Here is a 19,825-nt window from a genome sequence, read left to right as displayed (position 1 = left end):
TCTTTGTGGATCATTTGATTTTGGGCATCAAGGAGGAATTTACTCAGGCAGCTGGGAGCGATTTGAGTGAGTGGCACCTGATTTGGTCAGGACCAGAGATGGGCAGTAACGCGTTACTTTGTAACACGTTACTGTAATCCGATTACTTTTTTCAAGTAACGAGTAAAGTAAGGGATTACTATTGCAAAAACGGTAATTAGATTACCGTTACTTTCCCGTAGGAACGCTGCGTTTCTGCGTTACTAAAACCATGATTTTTTTTTTGCGAGAATGCCTCATGACAGTGAGGTAAGTGAGTGTGACGTTCGTGACAACAGCTGTGTGCAGATCAACAATGGATAATATATCGAGTGCAGGAGAGAGTATGAGCGTGCAGCGTTTAAAGTGTGGAAGTACTGACCTTACTTTGAGTTTGATTCCATAAAAAGTGACAAAAACATTAACGTCCATTGTGCGTGGGAAGAAAACTTCTTTTTACAGCGAAAAAAACCCCCTAAACTTCCAAGCAAGCACCGAGTAGCTACGACGTAATGGGAAACTCACAGAGAAACTCGCGGATTCTTCCACTGACCGCGGCACACCTGCACCAGGGTAAACCTCCGCCTACCCCACTCCTGCTTTACAGGTGAAAATAGAGCAACAGGACCGCTGAGTCTTTGACTTTATTTATTTTCTGCTGTGTTTTACTTGCATCTATTTGAAAGACTGAGTGTAAACACAAAAAAAAAATTATGTGCTGGAATGTGCAGAAAATAGGTTTAAATTTAAACAAATTTCTTCCAGTCAGAGAATGTTGCATATAATTAAATTTTTGCTTGATGCATAAAGTTAAAAGATTAAAACTAATAAAACAAGTTTTAAAAAGAGACTTTTCCATTTGATTACATTTTGTATGATGGATTATGCAGAAAAAGTAGAATTGGGCTGAAAGATCTATCGCTTTATCACCTCTTCAGGTTGTAAATCGTGTTTTTAAAAAGTAACTAAGTAACTAAGTAATGAATTACTTTTGAAAATAAGTAATCAGTAAAGTAACGGGATTACTTTTTGGGGGGAGTAATCAGTAATTAGTTACTGATTACTTTTTTCAAGTAACTTGACCAACACTGGTGGGGACTAAGCCTGATAGCCAGTCGTCTGAGTTACTTAAAGGTACGAACATACAAGGAAAAATGAAAAAAACAAACAAACAAAAAACAAATTCTACCACTGGATAAAGAACAAGCTTTAGTTAAATAAGCTCACTTTCTTTCTTCAAACCTTGAAATTTTTGTACACTCGTATTTTAAAAAATCAAAAACGTAACAGTTAATATTTATACTTCGTTTTTAAATCTACAAGATTTACATGTCTTACGAAAGTCCCCCTTTTGTATTTCTGTCATACATTGTAGTGTAAATGAGGCAAATGAAATGTAAATATAACCAGAAGCGAAGGATTTGTAAATCATTTAACCGAGATACAGGCACAAGCCTCAGGGGATTGTATGAACAGACTCCATGTGTTAGCTCTTATAATTAAATATAATGAAAATATATTTTTGTTAATGTGTGGACTTTTTTTTTTTTTAAAAAGCTCAATTTGTGACAATTTCCACTTATTGTTTTGACAACTTGAACCTTCATGAAAAAACTGGACCAAAGAAAAGAGTACAACCAGAAAGCTTTTGGATGAATTACCTTTGTAGCCTTTTCCATGTTATCTACAGGGCTGGGCTTCGATACACAAAGTTTTTTTCTTTTCTTAAATACAGCTTCAGTTCTGTGAATTTTAAAATGCTTCTAAAAATGTGCCAAAGAAGTTGATAAAATGTGATCTTTAGACAGGAACAATAATCTAAAGCACAAGATTAAATCCCAGTCTACTTTTAGTGGACTTTTTTTTGGATACTGTTCATTAAAAGCCCACACTCAGTAAAAAGTAAACTTAAAAAGCAAACAAAAAAAACCCCATTTGAAATATATATACTGAATGTAATGTTTACTTAATCTTGTTTGCTCATCAGCAGCTGTGGTCGCAATTACAGGATAATGCAAAATACAGTAATAGCGACATCAGTAAGGATGAGTAATAAAAGTGAAAATCAAAGTATATTACTAACACTGGCAAATATGAGATAAAAGTAATACAATTGTAAGTCCAGTTGCCGCAGCCTTACAGATGGGGTAAGGAGCTCGGTCATTAGGGAGGAGCTCCGAGGACAGCCTCTACTCCTCCACACTGAAAGAAGCCAGAGGAGGTGGTTTGGGCATTTTATTGGATGGGTGCCACCTAGGAGAGGTGTCCCAGGCATGTTCTACCAGGAGGAGCCTTTGGGACATGCTGGATAGATTACTCTGCTTTGCTTGGCTTGGTTCTGCCTTGGTGTTGCTTTAGAAGAGCTGCTGGAGGTGGCCAGGGAGAAGGATGTCCCAGCATTGACTGTTGTCAGGGCGACCTGGAACCCACTTAGTGTCAGGATGGATGATTGGACAGATGCATGTGACAGCATGTATTAAAATGATCAGGGGTATGTTTTAATACCTAGGTATTAGATCATACATTCATATTCTAACTTTTAGTTTCAGATTCTGTGATCTTTTCTTTCACAGACGGCACTGCTCTTTTCAACAAAACAGATGCATTAGTATTGTTTTGACTGATTTTTTTTTATGACTGCTTTATCGCAAGTCTAATTTAGACAACAGCAGAAACAAAAGCACAGCGGGACCAGTCTGCTGTCATTCTCAGGGTATTAAATAGTGTCTTGTTGTCAGAGCTGCTAGCATCTACCACATATCCACAAGACAATAAACTTCCAAATAACTCCTGTGTCCCCTCAATAGTTAGGTTGAGTGAAATGTCCACAATTTCACATAGAACATGCAGGTTCTATGTGAAAGTGCCCTCACTCTCACTAAGAACAAATGTTCATTCTTGAAGTGACTGCTGTTCTTCAGTCAACCTATAGCTGCTACAGACCAGAACATATTAGCGCTCTTACTCCAAGTTTAACACATTTGCATCTTAACAGCAAAACTCAAATTGCCCACCCTTAAACCCTTCAATGAGTTTAAGCCATTTAAGACATTTTTATTTATAAAACTTATTAGTGAAAAACAAAAAAACTATTAAAAAGAAGAAAATCAAACCAGCAGATAAAACCTTTGTCTGCACATGTTTGAAAAAACAAAACAAAAACAAATCTGTGCTGCTGGCAACCATCAAATGTTTATGCCCTTGTGCAGCAAATTCACGAACATGTGTTACTGAGCCAGTCCAAAACTCAGCACATCAGTCTCCTACATGTTTGGTGGAGAGTGCTCTCAGTTTTCCTTTACTAAGATACAACACGAGTATAAATCACGTTCGCGGTTCAACTCTCACTTCATCAATTTATCTTCCTTTCTCACGCGCAAATAACTTCATTTGACTCAATTCTCGCTCACTCTTTACTCTCTCTCCCTCTTTCTCGCTCTCTCCGTCGGGTTTTATGAGGTCACTGACGAGCAGCCACTCAGTGCTGGGCTGAAGCTGAAGGAGCGCTGTGAGCTCCACATTAGTGGATAACAGGATCGGGATCTCTGGAGCGACGGAGACTCCTCAGCGCAGTCCGCTCAGGGTGACGACTGCAGCAGCCCCGCTACAGCCTGCTCCAATAAGCGCGAATGAAGTGAAACCAGCCCCGGCAACATGCATCTCTGAAAGCGTTCAGCGGGCAGTCTTTTGTCTAGCCTGAGGAGAGGAAAGTCTGCAAGCCCACTTTCCTTGCTCCACTGAGGTGAACTGAGCGTCAACAGAGCCTTTTTTCTACCCCGTTTTTCCCTTTCCCCCCTCGCTCTCTCTCTCTCTTCCGCCTCTCGCAGTCCATTGCTCGATATTGGACATTTTCTTTTTTTTTTTCTCTTAAGCGCCGCGGTTTCCCCGAGTCTACCTGTTTGCCCAGCACCCATGAATTCAGAAAAAAATGTGTATCTTGGGAAAGACAAAGGCATCATGCGGAAAAGAGCCTTGCTCCTTCGGAAGGGTTGCAGCTTCGAGATTTCCAGGTAGGTCCTCTTTTCTATTTTTTCTTAACGGTGGGCGATTTCATTTCTGTCTGGGACATGAGGGCGATCAAAAAGAAATGGCCAGAGTATCCCACTGGAGCTGCACTCTCGTGACAAGAGCTGGCACTTAGTTTCCGATCTATGTTTCACCTTGTGGATCGGGGATTTAACCGGGATCTGGCGTGTGCGCGCGAATTGATGAGCAGAGGGATTCCCCGAGAAAGGAAAAACAAGCATTGTTGATCCAAAAAGACCGTACATTCATAAACATGACAGGTTTTAACCTCTGTTTCAAATGAAAAGATGCATTTTGGGGGCCATCATATCGTTTCCATCTCAGCACCGTGCGTTCACGTTTCTTATCGGACCGTGGAAGGATGCGTTACGCACGGGCTCTTTTTGTCTGCGCCTGACTCTGCATTATTGACAGAGCTGCCCAGCTGCAGGACGCGGTCTTTGGTGATTTTAGAGCCCGATTCAGGTGCTGATCGTGCAGCCCACCAACATGCATTGTAGAATACAAACAAATCCACGTAGCAGGTATTTGATCACATGCGGTAGTGTTATGCCAGGAGGCACCTGTGAGTTCAGACATCCAAACAGGTGAAGGCGGGGAGGGCCTTGGTGACAAATAGACCACAGGCTGCGGAGCTAATATGACTTGGCTGTGTGGTACAGCTGGGTTTAACCTCCCGCTGGTGCTTGAACGTGTGGCTTCCTGTGGCAACCTCCTACTGTGGTTTATCTGCTGCAACATCATTCATCAAATGGTTTGGGTACCTTGGTCAGGGCAACTAAGCTGCAGTTTTACTTAAAAGACTCACTTTACTGATGTCACACCAGTCCCTTCCTCTTTACATAATCGCTTTTTTGTTGACTATACTTCCATGCCAGGGAGTGTTTGTTGAGAACTTGTGACAGCAGATCTGTTAGGTGGTCGTTTTAACTAAGGTAACTTTCTCTGTTAATTGTTTGGTGTATAAAGCAAAACGCATATTTATATATAAATGGAAGGCTCACAATTCTGAGCTTTTAGGTCCAATAGTGTGGCAGTATAACCTGCAGGTACTCAGTCACAGTGCTGTGTCTGTGCAATATTGAGCCAAGTCACATTTTGTTCATTAAAAACTCATCTGTTCGTTTTCCTAGAGACAGAGCACAGACTGATATTAAGATTTAATGAATCCCCCGTTTGATCTGTGTTTGATTTTCCATTATCTACCACAATGTGAGGCTTGGAAATGCAAATAAATATACATATTTAAAAAGGGATTCCTATGATTGATTTCCATATTAATGATGAATTGTTAGGAATCATGTTTTATCACTGTGGTCATATCATCTTGACTACTCCTACCTTCACTCCGATTTCCTGCCATTTCAGACGAGCTGTGGAGGTGTACACAAGTGCAAGATTACTCACAGATCTCGCTTCATTGCTCTTATGGCTTATAACTTTGTCCCAGTGTGTCTATTGATGGTGAGACTTCTGTCAGGGAGATGGCTAAATATCTGACTGCACATCTGACTTATGGCAACAGAGCCATGTTTTGCACACAGCATGCATATGTGGGTTGAAATTTGGCTAGTTTTGTGTCCACTTACATTCAAATTACACATCCCTTCTAATGAGCCAGACCTATCTCGTGCAGTGAATGAGCTTCTTCCATTTCTATGCTGTTCTGCGCTGGACCCAGAGTCACACTGTAAAGCTTCCTGGCACTCTGTCTCTCAGACACTAGCAGTTTAACAGACAATCAATCAGAGGCAGGCCTAAAGTGGGACTGCGTGGGGAAATAGATTCTCTGCTGTACTGAGAGGTGGAGGGGTGGATATGGAAGACACTCAAGTGAGAGGCTTCTGCTGAGAAGTCTGTGTATAATTCATTGCACTGCAGAGAGGCAGTGCAGAGTGTCACATCTGACCGTACAGATGTGACACATTGTGACCACTTCTTAAGCACACATGCTGTACGTTAGAAACATGCTGTCACAGGCAGGATCGGGCTTGCGCTCTCTCACACAAACTGGCTGAGTTGTTCTACATGTATGTTAGCAAACTCTATTATGAAGCAGCATTATCTAGACATTTTCTCCTTCGGGCTGCAGACAGTGGGAAACATCTTGCAGCATTTGAAAGGAGTTCCTTAGGGCACCAGCTAATGATTCTGTTGTGATCATTTGATCGTGTTATTATTTTCTCAGTTGATTCATTCGTTGCTTGGCCCATAAATCTGAAAAGCGGGAGAAAAAAAAGCGATGAAAGATGAAGATCGTAATTTCCCAAATTTCAATGTGACATTTATCAAATGTCTGAAAGCATGAAAGTCCCCACGATGTTCTGCTACAAATGGTCAGTCAATCGTGTCGTCATTTCACAACAAGTCCAAAAGCTCAGTTAACGGTGTAAAGCTGTCGTGATCGGTGCTAAGCTGCTGGAGTTAATACACTCTGGTATAAACATGCCACATCCCATTAATATTTCCAACTGTGATCTGGACACTGCTTCATCATGACTAAGCCTTATCTAACAAAGTCAGCGGAACACCAGTTGGCGGATATTCTCACTGACAGCATGTAGCTGCAATACTTAGATGGACCACTGAAACCAATTACAGGGCCATTTTCCTCTGCTGCTCTCGATTTATTCGGTGAGGGATGCAGGTGGTTCAGCTGGTGTGTGTATTTCTGTGCATCAAGTACAGTTGTGCACATGTCTGAAGGTGTCTGGACTCTGAAGGGGAAGTCAGCCAATTTTACACTCTGGTCTATCTAGGCTCCATAGCCTATCATGGACCTCTGTGCCTTGTGGCTCAAGCCTACATTGGCTATAAGCATAATGCTCTCAATTCTCCAGTTCAGCAATGAAATGTACAGTAACTAATTTGGGAACCCAAGTCTGCTGACTTATAGCCTTTGGAGGAATTTTGAAGCTGTAGCCTCGAGGACTTCCTGCCAGTCAATATTTACGAAGGAAGATTTTAAAAGCATCATTGGGTCTTGTACCTTTGCAGTTCTTAGCACTGCCATGTGTCATCATGAAGGTCTGGGCAATCTCCTGTGACTGGTTGGGGCGTTGCTAGTTAGTCGAACTGGTTAAACTAACTTGGACATATGTGCAAACTGTGGACGTGAAGCCCAGTGATAGACTGGCGGGCTGTTTAAGGTGTGCCCTGTTCATCCAGTGTTAGCTGGCATAGACTCCCGGACAACACGGGTACCAGGTTTTCACAGAAAGGGTGCTTCTCTGAAAAAAAGAAGGGAAACAAAGACTATCTCCAGTTCTGCTGAATCTGTTTGGATCCAGCCTGAGACTGGCAGTGTTCTAGAAATGCTCTGCTAATCTCTGGAGTATGTTTTAAGAAATATGAGGTTAATTATGCTTGTGCATACACTCAAAGCAAGTACATAGAAAGCATTGTCTTTGCCCTGGAGCTTTGAGCCTGACAGAGGGAGAGTCTGGATATCCTCCAGGAATAACAAATCCTTACCTAATTACAGTCGTTTTCCATTGTTTTCCAAAACAATCGCAACACGTCTGTTTGTCAAGTCCGCCTGTCACTAAACTCTTGGCTCTGGTTTGTCTCAGAGCACTCCCCACCAGCATTGGCTAATTGTGCCTCAGCGAGATTAGGCTAGGTGTCACTTCAAGGAGCCAAGAAAGAGCTGGCTCGACTCTGACCACGAACTGGCAGAACAATCGCAACTTCAGGAAATAGTGCAAGAGAGACAAAGAGAACTGTGTGAGCACTCATTGCTAGTAGTAAGCACAAAGATGAAAAACAAAGAGACCACAGGGAAGAAGACGTCCCCTGATGAAGCCTGAATCAAAAACTCAGGGGAAACTTCGCTGTGTAGAATTTTTTGGGGGGGGGGGTTTCACTTATCAATCCCTCATCAAGAAGCTATAGTTTATTTAAGTGGTAGCTGCATATTACTGCAAGGGAGACTAACAGAGACCAACAGAGAACAACATGTGAGTAAAAAAAATAGATTACTATGGTTTAATTTTGTAACACAGACCAGTTCAAGATAAGAAGTCTGTTTGCATTATAGGCAGGGGAAGATTAGGTTTTCACAGCATGGGTTAGTTGTTTTGTGCTGTTCATCAATCACTTTTCTGTTGGCTTATCTGCCTGTGTATGCCTCTATTCACTCATTAGACTAACAGTGCAGTACCAACTTCACCTGTGCAAATACAGTAGATCTCTGTGGTGGCCTGTGAGCTGTGAAACTCTTACACAATGTTAGTCGCACGCCCTTTCATCCTCACTTGCCTTGAACTTCTCACTTGAGTGGTTATTCGAGCACACGCGCTTTGAAGTGCTGTCAGTGTCGTCATTAACCTTGCCTGTTGCCAAACCCACAGTGTTTTGTGTCTAGAGGTGTGTGTGTGTGTGTGTGTGTGTGTGTGAAGTGGGGGTGGGGGGTTGCCGTAGCTTGCTGCGCATCACATTGCCTAAAGACCGAATCTAGGAGAAGCCGAAATCCGCTGCTCTCCGTGCGCTTCGTAACTGAACTGGAGTGGGAGTGGTGAGCATATGTATCTTTAAGAAGAAAAAAAAGAAGGAAACATATATTTGGGTTTGTCCTTTTGTGGTTTCCTGGTGAACTTTTTATAGTAGGCTTCAAAGCTCAATGCAAATGAAGAACATACACTTCAAATGTTAGATGCTTTCCTGTAGGTTGTTTTTAGACCTTTCAATACACCAACCTTCTGTTTATGTGCAGAGGCAATGCTGATGCACTCTCATGCAGACTGAAAGTGGCTGTGATAGGCTGGCTTACTGGGGTCTCCCCCTGCTTTACAGTCTGTCATAACGCACCCAGCAGGAGGAGGGGGAGGCTGGTTGGGTGGACCATTTGACATTTTTGCTGACTTAAGGTACTCCTCTGCTTTGCATACTGTGGACGTTCTCTCGCACAGATGTAAACCTTGTTCGGCACAGTATGTGTTTGCATTGAAAGATGAGCGCAGGAGCGGTGTAGACAGTTGGAATTTAATGCATTAAAGGTTAACTGTAACTAGGATTGTTTATGTCCTGCAAATCAAACAACTAAAGCCGATGATTTTGTTTTTAATGACTCACAACAACATTTTAAATATGGTCTCCTTGTTCTCAGTTTGAGGTCCAGGGCGCGTCTCTATGCGGAGATGCCCAGATGTCCCCCTCCCCAGCTTGCTCCCAGATCCCTGGGAAACCACTATGTTCAGTTTTCTAAAATAAATAAAGAAGAGCATTTAATTCTGACATAAACCTTTAATACACCGATATTATCATTCACCCGATCTATCTGTCAGAGTCATGTGACAGAGCCATGTTTATGGTTTGTTTAGGTTCAGTCTCTTAACCTTTCGCGGTTTAATGGGCCTTTATTGTCACAGATTTTTAAAACAAAGCAATGTTGATTGTGGTTTTAAACAGTAAGCAGCCTGTGGTTTCTTAATCTGTGGGTCAAAGTCATTTTGTTGACCTTTTGATCAGACACCTCCTCTGTCATTGGCTCCCTTCCTCTATTTTCATCACATGTCCAGAAAGCTAGCAGCTAAAGAAAATATCCAAAATCCTGTTTAACCTAAGGTGTTTGTGGTTAATGGAGGAAACTAATGTTGACAAATTTAATAAGAGACGTATTTAAAATGCGAAAGGAATCCAGTGTGATCATTTCAAGTTACTATCTTAATATGGTTGAGATTTTACATTTACAGCCAGTTTACAAGAGTGCAATAAAGGTTCTTATTTCATACATTCTTCAGGTTCATCAAAACATTACTCCCAATGCAAATTAACTGCTGCAGATACATTTACTAACAGATAAGGAGTGTATCTTAGAGTTCAGCTAAACATACTTCCTTCTTACCCATATGCAAAGGTTTCATATTTACACTCTACAGTATTGTGCAAAAGTGTTGAGCCACCCTTAATTTCTTCATACTTTGCTTCCAAGGAGATTTTCTTGTCATTTTTAAAGAGGTCTTAAGCAATAGTTTTCCAGTCTTTATCTCAGTCTCTCAAAGTTTTTCTTTAGACATTGGTTGTTTTTTCATGCATTGTCAGTCGACTTCTTGTAACTGTTTATCTTCAGGGAAATGTTTGTTTTCTTTTTAAATCACGTAACACTGACTGATGAATGAGTATAAAAATCCAGGGGATGGACTATGTTGTGCTTTTTGACAACTAGGCAAAGAACCAGTTTTAAGTCATATCTTTAAGCACTTTGTTAGCAGACGTCTGTCACAAAAACACACAATTTTTCCCATTTCTGCAGTTGAATCTACAAGAAGCACCACTGATAACAGTGTTTGACAGGTGTCTGAGAGATGTGTCTGGGCTTTCAGTTGATCAATCTATTGTTCACTGTAGCTTCATCACAAAATACTTTGACATATGCTTAGCTGTCTAGAAGCCATTTTTAAGTAAAGGAAACAGAAAGAAAAGCCTGAGATGTGTCAAATTACACACAAAATTGAGTAAAAATGACTTTTGGTTGAAATCGTTATCAGCATGATGTACAGACTCTGTTTTGGCCTTTATATACTGCATTCCCATAAATTCTTGCATATGTTTCAATAAGTCAGTGCACCATTTTCCCATTTTCCTGCAAAATAAAAAGAAATCAGGCATGGCTCCAAACATTTGGAAATACTTGCATGACAATAAGACGTGTTTTGACATGTAAAATTATATATACGTACTTTTTTTTCTAAAACAATTTTACAGTTGCTTTCACTCATGGGTGAATCCACATCCCTTGATTTGTTTTTGTTGTTTTTTTATATTACATTTCCAAGTTCACACAGCTCCCTCTGGAGACACGAGCAGCTTTTTACAACTGTTTTCACATATGCAGCAGATCTGTCAACACACTTTGAGGCTTTGAATTTTGGCACCTTCCCTGTTTTTTAACTATAGTATGGAAATGACCGTGCATACATTTCCTATAAATGAATTATCCAACTGGTAAACTAACCAGTTATTTCAGTTTCTGCTCCCAGGAGTGCCGATCGCACGCTGTTTTGCTGTATTGTATTACTTGTCTGATTTCCCCTACAAGGTTGTAGGCTGGGAACTGAAATCATGTGCACACGGCTGGTTCTGCTCTGCTCAGCCACACAGTCGGTCTCTCAGCAAGGTCTGATAAACACTGGACTGTAATCGCTCCCATATGTGGCTGCATAGCTCAGCACAAGCCAGCTCAGTTCAGCCATGCGCACGATGCAGCGCACCAGGCTCATTTTGACAGTAAAATAGACTCAAATTACTACGAAGAAGAAAAAAAAAGAAGCTGAAAACGAAAGAAAAGTCCCTCACTTGATTACAACCCCATGTAAACTTTTATTCTTTTGACTAAAACATCTGCTTCCATTTAGGGTTTTTTAGACACATACCTACACATTAAAATGCGCTGTGCACTGCTCCAGGAAAGCTTGGAGTGGAAAACATTTCCCATTATAGTTGGCCGGAATAAGACCAAGCATAGAGCGAATTGTACTTAAAGCCGGGTATTGGTTGAGATGTGGCCACCTCAAGCTCAGCCGCAAGCCACATGCACACAAGACTCATAATCTGGGGAGCGTTTTATTTTTTTTTCGCAAAGTATTACAAACTGCCTTTATAGCAAGGTCACTTTCAAAGTGAAAGTAAATGTTTGAAAGTTGAAAGGAAGTCTGCACATATAGAAAAGCTGTGAGTATACAACATATGCTGTTTCTCACCCACCAGCTGTATCGTGGTCATCCTTAAAAAGTTATCCAGGAGAGATGGTGTGAGAAATGGAGCGTGTGAAGGGTTACTGTTGGACATTTTTACCCTGCGGTTTTTTTAGGAGGCCAGCCAAAACCACTTCTTGGTTAGCGGGTGAGCAACAGAACAAGACATGTAAGAAAGAAGGAGATGGAAGTGCAGTTTAAATGCACTTGTAGAAAAATAAGGGCATGCAGAGGTTGCGAAGGCAAAGCTGAAATAAACTCACTTAAATTTGAGCTTGTATTTCAGAAAACTGCTCAAAGGAGTTGTCGCAAACCCCCCACTCCACCCCACTATAGGTCTCATACTGCAGTTGCGTACAGATTGCATTGCATGATGCTATTTCTCCTGTGTTGTTTTGGATAAAGAAAGCATGCATGTTGGTTTACACAAACACAGGTGCATACTCACAGATGCATTTTCCCAACAGTGCATCACTATTGTTGCCGAGATGTCCGACACAGAGTCTTTAAGACCCCCTCTGAGAAATTTTAGGCTTTAGCACCTCATGTGTCATAACCGGTTTTCTTTTTCAAATGAGGAACGGAAGTGATATACTGTTGCATTTTAGTGTGGGAACACCCTTTGAGGAAGTTGAGACAGCAATGATATGGCCCAAGGCAAGAGGAGGTTAAAGTAAGTGGGACTGTTTAATGCTTTTAAATTGAGATAACCTGTTGAAAAATAAGAAAATTAGGCTTTCATACTTTTTTTGTCTGGTAACCACATTTTTTAAAATGACCTTTGGTGTGATGTTTGCATTAGTTGGAAAGTTAAGAGACTCATGTTAATATAGTTAATTCTGATAACAAGAAACTGAGTACAAATGTTTATACACAGGCGTCATCGATTACTGTGATGAGTCGTTGCAGCCTCACTAAACTATGAAATCAAGTACATGCAAATGTGCAATGCTAAAAAAAAAATGGAAGGAACACTTTGTAAACATATCAGATCTAAATCTAAAAAACATGCTGGATATCTACACTATTGGCGACTGGGTAATGCGTTACAAATGAAATGATGCCATTTAATAAAAATGAAAATTAATGGTATGAAAAATGGTGCTCAGTAGTTTCCTGACAACATCAGGACATGCTGTGTGTCCCTCCATGGATATGCCTCCCTACACCATCACTGACCAGCCACCAAACCAGCCATGCTGAATGGTGTTACAGGTAGCATCGGGGCAAACCTGCTCTCATCTGTGAAAAGCTCAGGCTGCTGCGGGGACACAGCAAACCTTCTAGCAATGGTGCATATTGATGTGCCATCCTGGAGGTGTTGGACTACTTCCTGCAACCTCTGTAGGATCCAGGTATCGCTACCAGTAATGATACTGACCCAAATGAAAAACTAGTGACAAAACAGTCAGAAAAGATGAGGAGGAAAAAAATGTCAGTGGCCTCCACCTCTACCTGTGCTTTCAGCACAATTTGTTGTCTCATTGTTGCTGCTCTATTGCACCTGTTGTTAATTTCATTAACACCAAAGCAGCTGAAACTAATCCACAAATCCTACGAGTTTAATTGACTTGATGCTATATTCTGATTAAAAAGTTCAAGATTAAAGTCAGAAGTCATGTATTCTCAGAAAGACAAACATCAGGGTGGGGACAAAATGTAAACTCAGTGACTTTGATCGTGGCTTTAGTGTTCTTGAAACTGCTGATCTCCAAGCAAGACAGTTTCTGGAGTTTAATCCTCATGTTGCAAACGAGCAGTAGTTGTGCATGGTTCAGAGAATAATGTGTGAATCGGACACAACAGCTGTGAAACCACAGATTATGTCAGAATGCAAAACACCTCACATGAACAGAAGAAAATGATGTTGGGCTCCATTGTTGTCAACCAAAAACAGAAATGTGAAACTACAGTGGACACAGGCTCTCTAAGACACAGCAAACAGACAGTCAGATCAAACTCAGTTTCTGCTGAGGCTGAAGATGGTAGGCTCAGAAAATTTGGCTTCAACAGCATGAATTCATGGACCCAACCTGGCTTGTGTAAACAGTTGCTGTTCCCACTCAGTTTACTTTAAAGGCCAAAGCTTATTTGAATATTGCAGCTGACCGTGCGCATCTTCCAAAGGTTGCCCGCAGTATGATGATGTAAGTTGTCTGAAATGGCTCTTATGAACATGACAAAGAGTTAAGTGGACTTCAGTGGCTTCTGTCTCCGATTCGAGTCTATCACAACTCCTTTGGGATGTAGTAACACAGCAGTAATGTGCAGCTGCAATATCTGCGGACTTGCTAATAATATTTCCTACATCTCACAGAATTCGTGCCACCAAGAACTAATACTTGGTGATTGTGCAGTTTTCCTTCTCATTCAACTGTGATAAAAGCTAAAACCACAAGAGGGCAGACTCTCCCTGTAAAAACAGTGGGACCATATGGCTGCATGATATAGGCTGAAAAGAGAAGGATTGAAGAATTCAGAGTCACACACAGGCACACACCTCTCACAATGTGAGATTTTACAACTGCTCACATTATGTGAAGATGAGTTCAAATTCACGTTGAGCAGCATGTTTGATATCACGTCTCTCCACTAGGAGGAGGATGTACATTAAAAAGCAGTGATATCTGTGAGGACACCAGGAAGAGTCCGCCCAGGGTTTCATATCAGGCATCAACTTCACCGGGTTTATTTTCGTGAAAAAAGCTGAATTTATCTCATGTCTGTTCTGCATTCAAGCAGTGCACTCATCTACACGGTGTGTCAGGAGCTCCGTACCTCTCATGAGCCTAAAAGCAACAACAAATATCCAATAAGGAAATTATGGAATAAGATGTTTTTCTTTGATTTCAAGGTTCAAATTCCTAACAGTGTTTATGGTAATAGAGACATATTTTTGTTACAAAGGGAAACATATTAGATTCAGTCATTATAAACTAGAAAATCAAAGTGGTTCCAATATCAGCTGTCACTAAATCTGTCACTTTGGACACTGGGCATAGTCTATTATATTTTGCTCTCTTGCATTGACTCCTGTTGCTTGAAACGGTCATACTGTAAGCGTGGGTACATTACATGTTTGAAGACATAGGAATTCTCATTTCTCGGTAGCACTTTATTTAGAAAGTTAATATTATTTCTCTATTGTAAGTTTGTAACTGTGGATATGGCACTTTTTAATAACGATATGTTTCTTGTGGGCCAGCCCTCTGCATTTTGTCAAGCAGTTATGTTCTCTCTTTTTCGAGTGGTGTTGCTATATCATGCGTTTCCATACATTTTCCCATAAATCTGAGGGTAATAAAGCTTTTGGCTCTTGTTGTTAGTGCCAGTGTTATTTGGTAGTGAACAGGTCTGAAACACAGTTTTGGCATTAAACAAAAAAATACAAAAGCAGACATTCACATGCACATGTAGCTAAAGTGCCAAGGGCACAGAGGTGTCCAGGACCGGTCTGAGCGTCACAGGCAAAAGGTTAATTCACCTGATTACATTTAACATGACTGCCATCATCAATCGACACAGCCTGACATAGTGGCATTTCACTGAGGCCACATGGTGACCGGCTGGCATTTGAGATGCACTAAGAACAGAGAAGCCAAGGCCTGAATCCAAATCGTGTGTGTGTGTGTGTGTGTGTGTGTGTGTGTGTGTGTGTGTGTGTGTGTGTGTGTGTGTGTGAAGCATTGGAAAAATTTATGAAAGGGGAAATATAAATATAGTGGGCTACTGGAACTCATAATCTCAGTTAGGGAACGACTCTTTCATTGTCCTAAAGTCACTGCATTTTGACATGCTTCCTTCTCTGATAGGTACCTAAGCAACTCTAACTGTAATGTAAATGTTGTGCAGCAACATGCACAATACACAAACCTGATGATGAAGCTGGACTATAAGTAGCAAGCATTTACAGTATCTTGATGCATTCTCAATCATCCAAGAAAGTAAATCTCCAGAAAGTTGATTCTGTTCATCTTGACGTAACGTTTTGTGGGAGAAACGTTTCGTCACTCATCCAAGTGACTTCTTCAGTCTCAGCTGACTGCAGGTTTCCCCAAATCTTATAAACAGTACATTTGCATAATTACTGAAACCAGCCCACTGGGAGGTCAGTTCCTTAATCTTAATTATGCAAATTCTCATGACCATTGATCAACAACCACTGACCAAAACCCACTGATCAAAGACCACTGATCAATTGCTAAAGGGTTGAATTTTGCTGTCAGACCGAGACAAATCCCCCTAGTGGAGCTGATCACAGCCACAGAAACAGCAATTCGTAACAACAATATTGCAGAAGTGGAAGCAGGGCAACTGCGGACGAAAGTTTCGGCCTGTCTCAGCAATGCAAAGCCCCCAGCATCCAACATCACCATGGAGGAGAGGAAGGCACTCACATCACTTAGTGATGACAACAACATCATCCTTCCGGCAGACAAGGCTAGGTGCACAGTATTGCTAAAACAGAAAGACTATCATGAGAAAATTTTGTCACTACTCAGTGATGAAAATACTTATGAGCCCCTGAAACGAGACCCAACGAGACACAGAAGAGCCACCTCGTCGGGCCAGGACTCTGCAGTCTATTTACACCTACAGGCCAGTGGACACTCTTCCAAGGATGAGGATGTACACATCCTGGACAGGGAGGAACGCTGGTTTGAGCGCGGAGTCAAGGACACCATTTACGTGAAAAGGGAACGACCATCTCTGAATCGAGGAGGGGGCCTAAGGGTACATCTTTTGCCATCTTGGATGAGTGACGAAACGTTTCTCCCACAAAACGCTACGTCCAGATGAACAGAATCAACTTTTGGAAAAGCATTTACAGTAGTTCATTTACACCATTGATAAAAACCTGCACAGTCCAAGCTACTTCAAGCTCCTCTTCCAGTGTGGAAATCATTATAATCGCTCAAACTTGCAATAATGAAAGGGAATAGAGGTGGGCAGAACGATCCAAATATCGATAGTATTGATGCTAACATTGGTACTGGATTGATACTAGCATGATAGGATTGATACTTTGTGGGAAAAAAAACATTTTTCACTATGAAAAACGTCTACGTGTCACCTGTGGAACTCTCTCCCACTGAGCATAAGATCTCTGGACTCAGTAGCTTCTTTCAAAAACCAACTAAAAACTCATCTTTTTAGAATTGCATTTTGTTAACTGTGGTCTGTTTTGTTTGTTATCCTTGTGTGAAGCACTTTGTGATCTTTTATCTAGAAAGTTGCTATATAAATAAAGTTTTATTTACTTACTTACTTACCTGTATCGCCTAGTTTTTGTTTTTTTCACAGCCAGTCATATTCTAACAATAGAAGCTTATCCAAAGTGTTTGAAAAACGGGCACATTTACATTCCAGGTTTTCAAAAAAAATAACGCACTTTTAGAATAGGTGAAAAACTGGAAGGTGTGTTTTGTTGTGTGTTCTAATTATTGTGGAAAGTATAAATCACTGTGATGTGATGGACATTAAAATGTGCTCATGACTTGCAAATTTATGATCAACTCATAAATCATGACACACTGCTCTCCCTTACTTTAAACTGCCAAAGGCAACTTGTATATTGGTATTGGCAGTACTGTATTTACTTGGTATCAGATGTATTCCAAATTCTGCAGCATCACACAGCACTATCAAATGGAGCCATCTTTAATGACTGGTTCCTCTTGCAGGTTACACATTATCCACAAGCAGCGGCTCATCAAAGAAGTGACATCACGGCAGGTGTTTTCATTTGCATGTCGCGTACATGACAGATAATAACCCCACTGTGCATGCCGTCCACTTTTGCATATTATTGTCTGCAGTGTTTACATTTTTCGCTCATTTTCATCCATACCAATTTATTTATAGAAGATACTCCCACTGGATTTCATGTGATGTAGCCATCACTGTATATTATACACTTTCAGACAAGCCTCGTTTATCCTATGTGTGGGAAAAGTGCCGTGGCTTAGATCGTGAGACTGCAGGGCCTGAGTGGCAGCTGTCCAGAGAGAGGGCGGTGGAGCTCAAGGGGATTATCGCACTATTGAGTCAAGAGCTCTTGATCCCCACCTTGTAGCTAGCGTCATGTGCTTCAACTGCCGTGGCTCACCCTGCAAGTGAATAAACAATTAGTGTACCTCTGCACCTCAGCCTAACTGGCATTGACACATGGACTGTAAATCCACACACTGTAATGCTTACGCCTACATATACAATCTGATCTTTAAAGTTCCAGTCGTCTGGGGAACAAAGAGCCTGAGAAAGTCCACTACTGCCGCGTCCTGCACACATACAAGAGTTAAAAAAACAAATTCTAAACATTGATTTTTAACTTTCTGCTGAAGTCCTGAAGACAAAGCTTAGTAGATTTTTTTAAATTGAAGCTCTGCAACATAAAGCAGCTATAATTTAAACATTGCAGCAACTCTTTGCAGCTAGAAAAAAAATAGTCCAGTAATTATGTTTAATTTTCTTTGCTTATGCTAATCAATTTCCAGTTGCAAATGAATTGGACAGTTTGCCTTGCGGGTAGGAGGCAACCTTTCAAATTGACTGCAAAGCCATTTAACACTGACCATTTTAAATTTTGTCTTTAGGGACTTTAGTAAATGACCTGTTGATTCATCTACTATTCATAGAAACCTCATCAGAAATTGTCTCAATAGAAGGGTAGAAAAGATAGAAAAGGCTGAGGCTTGCCAAGTTACACAAGAACTGGACTGAAAATCAATAACAATAGGCAATCAAATACATTTTTGATCATCAACATTGAGTTGACAGTCAGGAGAAAGGTACAACAGTGATTGTCTGCAGCCATCTGTAGACCACGGTCATGGTGTGGGGCTGCATTTCAGCCAGTGGTGTTGGAGCTCTTGCAAAGCTGATGGAAATATGAACACTACAGGATGGTGTGTTCCTGTCTGATCCAACGTGCAATACTGTCTAGAAAGCATCTTATTGGCAACAGCTTCATTTTTCAGCATAACAATGATCCCAAAAGAAGTAAAAGCATACCTGAATAGAACATCATAGAGTGGAACACTATCAGTTATGGATCGGCCCCATCCCAGAGCCTGCATCGCAACATTATTGAAGCAGTGTGGTGTCACCTTTACAAAGAATGGAATAAAAGGCAGCTGAGATCCAAAGAAGAGCTTTGAATATCCTTCAAGTAGAACTCTTCCTGAAGACTAGAAGCAAGCGGCCTAAAAGAGTGCAGGCTGTGTCAAACTTATTAGAACTGCACAAACTAAAATAAAGGCAATATTTTGGTGGATTCATGTCCTGTATTATTTAACTTTGTACGTAAGCTGTGCATTATATTCATCACCTCAAGCAGGCTGTTGTTACATTACACTTACTGTAGTGTTTCTTCTCAGCCCGTTTTGTTATGCATTCAGGATGCCCGCCCTCCAACCCCACCCCCCTCTGCCGTATTAGCAGACTGATCTGCGAAGAGGAAGTCTATCCCTGTTCTCACTTCCCTTGTTAAAGAATAACTTCATAAGCATCCGTTAAAAGAATAAACCCTTTATGCAAAGGCCACGGACGCCAGTGCACGATATGGTGTGACAGTGGGAGGGTGTGACAGAGCTGTGTTTATGTAACTTGTATGACTGCCTCTTTGTGCGAGTTATTGGCCCCTGGGCTCTAATTAGAGCTTAGGGGTGTTGAGCTATCTCAGGTTGGCTCATTGTAACTCAATCCTGACCTCAGAAAACTACATACACGAACTCCAGTCTTGTTTAAAAGGGTTTTTTTTCCTTCTTTTATTTTGTTTTTGAAGCTTCAGGCTGTGGCAGATTACAGCTGCATTTCAACATGAGCTATTTATAAAGGTTATCACATCCAGAGAACGAACAAGACAAAATGCCATGTGTGTTGGTAGCTTTAGGTGTTTTCCTGTAGCATGGCATGTCACAGAGGGGGGTTTCTGCTGATTAAAAATTGATGAGCAGCTGAGTGCCATGTAGCCTGAGCCGAGCATTCCTGCAGTCTTTCATGTTTTGTGTGTGTGTGTGTGTGTGTGTGTGTGTGTGTGTGTGTGTGTGTGGGCTGAGCTTGAGACACAGGCTGTAGCTGCGCTA

The 19,825-nt window shown here is 41.2% G+C and overlaps 1 protein-coding gene across 5 annotated transcripts in view; it reads left to right on the top strand.

Moving 5' to 3' along the window:
• The first annotated feature begins 3,419 nt into the window (after window positions 1-3,419).
• Window positions 3,420-19,825, top strand: part of garnl3 (GTPase activating Rap/RanGAP domain like 3) — a 78,499-nt gene continuing 62,093 nt past the window's right edge. For 4 of the 5 annotated variants that reach the window (XM_014332079.2, XM_005917229.3, XM_005917231.3 and 1 more), the window contains exon 1: window positions 3,420-4,028. In XM_014332079.2, the coding sequence (XP_014187565.1) occupies window positions 3,931-4,028 (98 nt within the window). In that variant the 5' untranslated portion in view covers window positions 3,420-3,930. The remainder of the gene's footprint in view (window positions 4,029-19,825) is intronic. The other variant, XM_005917228.3, reaches the window with a different exon arrangement.

Source organism: Haplochromis burtoni, unplaced genomic scaffold, assembly GCF_018398535.1.
Source record: "Haplochromis burtoni strain Fernald_Lab_line unplaced genomic scaffold, NCSU_Asbu1 Contig_23, whole genome shotgun sequence".
NCBI lineage: Eukaryota > Metazoa > Chordata > Actinopteri > Cichliformes > Cichlidae > Haplochromis > Haplochromis burtoni.
Note: the sequence above shows the minus strand (reverse complement) of the source record. Positions and strands in the feature narration are given on the sequence as shown.